General features: G+C 65.9%; 1 protein-coding gene across 1 annotated transcript; it reads right to left on the reverse strand.

Annotated features, from left to right (window-relative positions):
• C12H2orf42 (chromosome 12 C2orf42 homolog) lies at window positions 1-7,640 on the reverse strand. The gene is given in 10 exon segments (XM_070765237.1): window positions 1-542; window positions 630-795; window positions 1,075-1,175; window positions 1,860-1,967; window positions 2,700-2,804; window positions 3,366-3,426; window positions 3,428-3,468; window positions 3,560-3,676; window positions 3,856-4,706; window positions 7,567-7,640. Coding segments are annotated over 9 exon segments (1,728 nt in total). The 5' UTR covers window positions 4,691-4,706; window positions 7,567-7,640; the 3' UTR covers window positions 1-348.
• Between the last annotated feature and the right edge of the window lie 454 nt (window positions 7,641-8,094).

Here is an 8,094-nt window from a genome sequence, read left to right on the forward strand (position 1 = left end):
CAACATTGCCCTGGCCTTAATTTATTTTAAAAATATACTGTACAATACGCCAGAGAAGAGATTGCAGCATCCAGGCCCCCCTGCCCCCCTCCCCGTCCTTTGACCTGCTGGGATGAGGGCCCCCCCTCGGGGAGGGAGGGGCAGGAGACAGCCGGGGCCTTCAGGGAGGCCCAACTCCACCGCCGGGCAGGGCTGGGAGGCGGCTGTTTGCAAGGAAGACCCCAGCCAGGAGCTCCCTGACCACAGGAGGAGGGCGGCAGGGTCACATGGGGGGGTGCAGCTCCTCCGGTCAGTGGCCGGCCGAGAGGCTAGCAAGCGGGGCCCCGTGGGGCTGGGCAGGCAGGGGGCTCAAGGGAAGGCAATGATCTCCAGGGCCTGCTCCAGGGAAGGGCGCTGCTCCTGGTAGTCGGCCGGGTGGCCGTTCCTGTAGTGGCCGTACTCAAATTTGATCCTGAGCTCGCCAATTTTGGACTGGGGCAGGATGTCCGGGATCCACTCGATGATGAAGGGCGTGGGCTCCTTCTGGTCCGGGGACGTGTGGCCTGAGAGGAGGAGGAGGAGAGTCAGGGGGGAGGAGCCCCTTCCCAGGCGGGGGGCGGGGCAAGGGGGGGAGGGGGCTGCCCACTTACCAACTTTCAGGAAGGTCTTCAGTTCCAGGGGGCGGAGGGCCGGCTGCTGCTTCTCCAGCCGCCCGTAGCTCTGGGCAATGCTCTCCACCTCCACTTTGGGACACTTGAAGGGCTCGTAGGTCCCGTCCCGGTTCTGGATGAAGCTGCGCGTTATTTCTAGAGGCATCTGGGAAGAGAGGGGGTGAGGGGGAGATCCCCCAAAACACCCCCCCCAAAAGAAACCCCCCATCTCTCATGGCGGAAGGAGACCAACAGGGGAAATCGCAGAGGTCCGGAGCCAGTCAGAGAACGAGGCCTTCCCGACACATCCCCCCCCCGGGCCCAAAGCAGCGGAGCCCCACTGTCCATCTCTCGACCAACGCGGCAGGTTCCTCGTCCTCAGGAACAAAGGGGGGGGGCCTTGCCAGCCAGGTGGAGGTCAGGGAGGGGCGCAAAGGGGCCTCACCTCCACCGTGTCGAAGATCTGCTTGACCTGCAAGACGTTGGTGATGTGCCAGGTGAACTTAGAGAAGGTGCCCAGCGGCAAAGCGTCTTTGCGCACAAAAGCTGGAAACAAAAATAAATCGACCTGTGAGGTTCAATCCTGTGCGCAACTCTGCGCATTTTGTGCCAGCCAGGTGAAAAGCACGAGGAGGCGCATCGGACGAGAGCAGGTCAAAGGCTGAGGGCCGAAGCGCCCACTTCCAGGCAGGGTCCACCAAGCAAAGGGGGCTGCGCGGAAGGAAGGACAGGAAGTAAGGGGGGAGGGGAGAGTCCCTGGAAGTGAGCCCCCCACCCTGCCCTCCGCAGCCACCTTTGCCCCCTGGGGAAGCAGCCTCTCCCTCCAGCCCCAAACACGGCCAGCCAGTGCCCCACCCCTGGTCTTAAGAGCAGCCCCCTGGGGAACACGGGTTCAAACGAGCGTCTTGCCCAGTGGGCCCCCCGCCCCCCAAGAAGACAGCGCTACGGAGGGTCCCACCAGACACCAGCCCTGCAGCCGCGCTCTGTGTCGGTCCCGCCTCCCTCTGTGGACTGAGCCAATCGGCCTCCTTGCCCAGCGGTCAGACTCGGGGGGGGGGGAGGGGGGGCAAGGACACAGAGGCTTCTTCGCGCCCTCTGCACAAACGCCACCGGCCGCAAAGCCCAGTGGCAGCTGCAGTCTGGCCGCTTCGGGTGGCAGAGCCCGTGTCTGGCCCCAGGGGAGGCTGGTGGGGGGAGGGGGGAGGCATGGGGAGGGGGGGAGACTGGTACCTGTCGTGGAGTTGGGGAGCCGCATCTTGAGGCTGCCGAGGCCGATGCGCTGCTGGAGAGCCTCGAAGAAGGCCTGCGGGATGTGGAAGACCAGGGGCTCCGGCTTGCCTGCGGGAGGGGCAAGGACAGAGAGCGGAGGCCTCGGGGTGGGGGGCGGAAGTATCTCTCTGTCTGCGTGGCCCCTCCCTCTGAAATCTTGTGTGCCTGGAAGGAGCCCCAGGGACCAAGGGACCCCGGAGGGAAAGGCCTGGAGGGAGGGAGGGAGAGGAGGCCACAGCCAGGGAAGGGGGCACGTCCCTCCCCTTGTGCCGATCCATGTGGCAGAGTCGGGCCCACCTGGAGGGGCCAGCAAAACCTCCCAGAACCTTTGGCGCTCCCCACATCTCGGCCCAATCAGGCTGGGAAAGGCAGCGCATGGAGAGGCCGAGAAGCCCCAGGTGGGCCCAGCTGCCAGCCCCCTCCCCATCCGAAGGGGAGACCCCCGCAGGCCGATCCTGCCCCCCTTCTTCCAAGGCTTCCAGGGTTTATGCTGCAGGGGCTGAGCAGGTGGGGGGGCAGGGGGACCCCCAATGGTCTTCAGCTCCTGGGCTCCTCGTAAGACCCCCACCCGGCTCCCCCAATGAGCTTCGGACACCTCCGGGAAGGGATTTCATCAACTCAAGGGAAACGCCTCCCGTCTTGAGCCCCCCTGAGCCCCCCTCCCTCCAGGCAGTGCAGCCCAATGTTGCCCCATGGCCCCCGGGGAGCCCTTTGGGGGAGGGTCAAAGGTCAAGGCTGGCTTTCCCTCTGACTCTCCCTGGCTGCCCTCCGGTGGGGGTGGGGCTGCCGGGAAGGACTCACCGTCAAACTGGTAGTGCATGGCTTGGTGGACCCTCTCCGTGACGCTGGCCAGCCACTCCAGGAAGGACAAGGCCACCTGCGACTCCTCCAGCGCCTGAAGGCCGGCTGAGCGGAAGGAAGGCGGGGCTGCCAGTCTCGCTCCCGGCCCCTCCTTCCCTGGCCTCCCAGTGCCCCCCTTTCCCCCGGGACCTTCTGAGTCTGAGGGGTCCTTCCGGGGGGAGGGGGGCTCTTTGCTTTGGACCCACCTTCTCCATGGCCTCTCGCCCTGCTTGCAATCGCCCCCCTCTGAGTCGGGCCGGGGGGAGGGCGGAATTTGTGCCTTGAACTTGGGCCTCTTGGACTTCTGGACCGGCACTTCCGCCCCTGCCCTTTGGGGCCTCTGACCCTGACCCTCTGCAGGCAACTGGACCCCTCCCGAAAGAGGAGGGGGCCTCTCTGCTCTCCTGGGGTCCCCGGGTGGGGGGGAGGGGCAGGTGAGCCCCCTGGAGCTGCGGGTTCTTCCGGGCTGACCGTCTGCCTGGTCTCAGAAGGGCCTCACTGGGGGGAGGGGCCACTGGGGGGAGGGTCTGGCGGTAGGCAGGCCGGGAGGGAGGGCCGGCGGGGGGGGAGAGAGACCCTGCTGGGCTCCAGCACTGGTCAGTGGTGGGAGGGTGTGGGGGAACTCACGTGGCCTCTTGGGGGGTGCCAGGGCCGCCTTCTTCAGCCCGTTCCTCTGCAAGGGGGGGGGCGGCCAGGTCTTGGGGCAGGAGGGGGCTGCTGGCTTGCGAGGCTGAGGGGCCCAACGGGGACAGCATCAGGATCCCCCCTCCTCTTCCTCTCTCGAGGGGGGGAGGGACCCGGCCCCACCCAGAGCTCCTCACCTGGCCCCTCGTCCTTCTTCTTGCGCTTCCCTTTGGGGGCCTCGGGGTCTCCCGCAGGTGGAGGGGAGGCCGGCAGGCAGGGGGGGAGGGGCTTGGCCGGGCACTTCAAACCTGCAGCTGGGAAAGCAAAACGGCCGCCCGGAAGCCTCCACATCCCCCGCAAAGCCTGGACACCAGCCCCAGCAGCCCAGCCGGGGCCCACGGACAGCCCCCCCACCCCCTCCCACCACTGACCAGTGCTGGAGCCCAGCAGGGTCTCTCTCCCCCCCGCCGGCCCTCCCTCCCGGCCTGCCTACCGCCAGACTCCTCGCTGAGGAAGTCCACAAACTCCTGGGCCAGGGTCTCGTCACTGGCGAAAGCGCAGACGCAGGCGAAGAAGTGGAGGCACCTCTGCCGGCCCTCCTCGCTGGCCGGGCCGGGCTTGCTGGCCCTCACGGACTGGCAGGGGCAGAAGAAGCGGGGGGCCCCCGCCGGGTGCTTGTGGAGGGGCCGGGGGGCGAAGGTGATGTGGAGGTAGCCCAGGCTGTGCTTGGGGCCGGCCTTGCCCTTCACCACCAGCACGTTCTGGGTGACCCTCTGGACCAGGGGCCCCGTGGGCTGGGCGGCCAGCTCCCAGAGGGCCTGCTTGGTCTGGGCCGAGGCCTGCAGGGCGTTCAGGACGGAGCTCTTCAGGGGCAGCGGGGTGGCCTCCGCCTGGCAGCCCACGGCTAGCTTCAGGTGCTGGCACGGGCTCTCCCCCACCGCCGGCCCTCCTTGGCTGGCCGCCTTCAGGCAGGCGGGCAGGTGGCAGCGCCCGGGGCTGAGCTGGGTGAGGAGGGTCCCGTCCGCCGCCTGGAGGGTGGTCTCCGAGATGGCCAGCTCCACGAAGCACCGGCCCTCGGGGCCTCTCTCCCTCTGCCGCACCGAGTAGACCTGGAGCTCCGAGCCGGTCAGGATCTTGACCGCGTCGACACCGGCTGACTTCCGGGAGCCATAGCGGAAGACGGTGCCACAGGTCTTGTTTTTGCAGCTCAGCCCGCGAGTGCCGTTGTAGGTGCCGCAGCGGGGGCACTTCCGGATGCCCCTCAAGGTGGCCTTGCCCAGGTCCGACAGGAACGAGGGGACTTTGCTCCTTGGGGTCCCAGACTCCATCCTTCCTTCAGGGGACCTGGGCCAGGGAGGAGCGGGAGAGGCGCGTTCAGCGGAAGACCCCCCCCTGGGTTCCTTCTGGGGGGGGATTTAAGCTGCTTTCCCTCCCTGGTTCTTGTCTGGAAAGGCATCAGAAATGGGCTGGAGGAATCAGTGGGTCCACTCAATGCTGTGGGCCCCTTGCATACTCAAGATTTCAGTAGAACGTTAAGTAGACCAGAACCTACTGCCAGAACTTATGGGGGGAAACAGCGCCACCTCTGGAAACGTTTGCAACTGGCTGGCAAGTCACATTCAGCCTTGAGCCCTGAATGGAAGCCGAGGTTCTGTTTTGGGTCAAGTATCCTTCACTAACCGATCTAAAGGAGGGACCTGAAGGTCAGCCCATCAGGTCTGCAGAAGACACGAAGCTGGCAGGAGTAGCCAACACTCCACCCGGCCACTTCCAGACCCGTGAATCCCTGAACGCAATTCAGCACAGGCAGGAAAGACCACACGGGCGAAACCTGTCGTAAGCGAAGCCATTGTGAGAGGGACCTTGGAGTTCTAGCGGACAGTCACTTTAATAGGAGCCCAGAGTCTATGGGGGCAGCCAGCCCCAAAAGCCAGTGCGACCCCAGGCTGCAGGAATCAAGGTCACGTGAAAATGCTACTACTGCTTTACAGAGCCCGAGAAAGGTCACGCTTGGAGTAAGCCACCGGGTCCTGGTCACAACATGAAGAAGATGTCGAGACTCTGGAAAGGGTGCAAAGAACGGTCAGCGGGTTGGAAGGCGAAACCTACAATGGAGACTTGCAGGAATCGCGCCTGCCTGTTCCAGCGAGGAGGAGGAGGAGGAGGGGGGGCGACATGATAACAGGGGTCCCAGATTTAAGGGGCTCCTACAAAGAGGTTCGGTCAGACTATTTCCCAAAGCACCAAAGGGCAAGAGAAGAATCTACGGAGCCTAGAACTAAGGAGAAGTTTCCTAACGGTTGGAAGAATTAATCAGAGGTTGCGGGTGCTTGACCGCTGGAGGGACTGGAGTGGTCCAGAGCTTCCTGCTTGGGCAGAGGGCCCGGCTAGAAGACCTCCAGGGCCCCTCCCAACGCTGTTATTCTACGATCCTATGAGTGGCAGAGGGCAATCCTGCTGCCACAGGAGGAGCATGACCCGATTTTTAAAAAACCACCTCCAACTGGGGAATTATCCTAAAAACAGCGACAGACCTTTCCCACTACTTCAGTCCACCATGGCCTGCAGAAGGGAGTTTCCTAGAGAGGCGATAACCCTTCGGCCAGATCTCAGTGCCGCACTCAGCGCCCGAGATGGCCTCTGCCTTTGCTCAGACCTCCGGAACAGAAGGCCGGCCTCCTCCAAGGAGCAAAGCAGCCTCCCGGACCCCCCCCCCCGAGCCCCCCATTTGCTGCAGAGGAGACCGAGCCTTCTGGCCCCAAGGGCAGAGCCGCTGTGCAAGGGGGGCCTGGGCAGACTCGGCTCAGCCTGCCTCCCTTCCCCCTTGTCACGGGAAGGAGGGCCAGAAAAAGTCCTGCTCCCCTCCCAAGACTGCCCTCCCCCAAAATGGTCCTTCTGCAGAGGAACTGGCGGGGCTGAGCTGCAGGAACCTACAAAGCAACCGGGAGAAGCTGAAGCCCCCCCCGCCTCCCCCCTGCCCAGTGTCAGAGGGCCCACCATTCCCAGGAGCCCGGGTGGGTCAGCAGAGTCTCTGGGGGCAGCCGCTCTGAGCCACTGCCGGCCCTGCAGGGGATGGGAAAGGGCGGAATGCCACCAGTGTGTCTGCCCCCACCCCCAGGATTCTGCTGGTGTCACAATGGCCTCCCTCCCTCCCTGCCCCATGGAAGCCCCTTCTCCTCTAGGGCGGCTGGGAAGAGGCTGCAGGGCCAGGCGTCAGCAGGGGGAGGGAGGGTCCGAAGGCCTTGGGGGCAAGAGCAGGGCCAGTGGGTGGGTGGGTGGCTGATTCCCAGGCTGCAGGAAGCTGCCAGGGTGAAACTGGGCCCAGCCAGCCGGAGTGGGCAGGGGGATCCCCGTCAGTCTCGTGGGGGGGGGGGGGGGTGTTGAAGGGCAACAGGAGTCTCTGGGCTCCCTCAGCAGAAGGGGTCCTCGTTGCCCACCGAAGGGCCCTGGAGCAGCCCAACCAGCAGCCTTTGGGGGCCAGAGGCGGCGTGTGTGTGTGTGTGAGGCTTCAACCACCATGGACAAGCAAAAGGACCCGCGGCGTCTGCGGAACGGGTGGAGACGGGAGGGCCCGAATCGGCCACAGGCACAAGGCGCTCGGCTCTCCGTCCGTTGGCGGGTGCCAAGGGCAGGAAAGCCTCGGTCCCCAGGCGCGTCCTTTGTGGGGGGCTCCGCGGAAGCCCTCCGGCCCTAAAGCGCCTCATCCGGCCGAGCGGCTCCGGCCGACGCCTGTGCGCGGAGGCCCCTCGGCCCCACCGGGAGGGAGGGAGGGCGGGGGTCCTCGGGGGGAGCGCTTTCCCTGCTGCGCCTGGGCGGGGCCCTGCACCCCCCGCAATCCCTCAGCCAGCGCGGCCGCCCGAGAGAATTCTGGGGGGCGGAGATTCCCGGCCTGGGACCTCCGGGCAGAGCGGGAAGGGCCTGGCCGGGGTGGGACGCGCCTTCCTGCTTAATCTCAAAGTGGCTATTATGAAATGTATGGACTTCAACCCCCAGAATGCCCCGGCCAGCATCGGCCCTGCTGAGATTTCTGGGAGATGGAGTCCACGAACACCCGGAAGCTGCCCGGCCGCTTCTGACGTCACGCGCTACCGCCGCTCGCCCTCCCTGTCGCCCTGGCAACCCGGGACCGCTGGGCTGCGTCGTCATTTCCTGCCCTCGCCCGCCCCCTCCCCCCTCCCCGCGGGTCCCTCTGCGCCGCCTTTACCTGGCCGCCCCCCTCCCCACTTCCCGGCCCGGCGGCGGGCGAGGAAAGGCGGCGAGCGGCCTCCGCGAAGTCCTCTTACAAATGGCTCGCGAAGTCCTTCTGTAACGAAGGCTCTCATTGGCCAGGGCGGGCGGCGCGCGGCACCACGGGAGAGCGAGTCCGGGCCCAGCTGGGCCGGAAGAGGCGCGTGGCGCTCGGCTCCGCTCTCTGGGGGAGGCCGCTGAAAGCCTGTGCGAAGGCCCCGCGGCGAGCGCTGCGCCCCCCCGTTCCTTCCCCTCGAGACAAAAACCATTCGAGACACACAGCGGGACACGCGAGTTCACGTCCTTTATTTGAGGCGCCTCGCACGGCCTCCCAGTCTGGGCTCGTGGCGGCCCGGCCTCCCGCCGCGGTACACAAGCAGCCAAGCACCGTCGCTCAAGGGGCGCTGCCAGAAACCGAAGCCGGGACCCTTCCTTCCTCCTGCTCGCAGCCACAAGGGAGGGAAAGAAAGCGCCCCCCCCGGCTGAAAGCTGCGTGAAGAAAATC

This window comes from Erythrolamprus reginae, chromosome 12 (genome assembly GCF_031021105.1).
Source record: "Erythrolamprus reginae isolate rEryReg1 chromosome 12, rEryReg1.hap1, whole genome shotgun sequence".
Taxonomy (NCBI): Eukaryota; Metazoa; Chordata; class Lepidosauria; order Squamata; family Dipsadidae; genus Erythrolamprus; species Erythrolamprus reginae.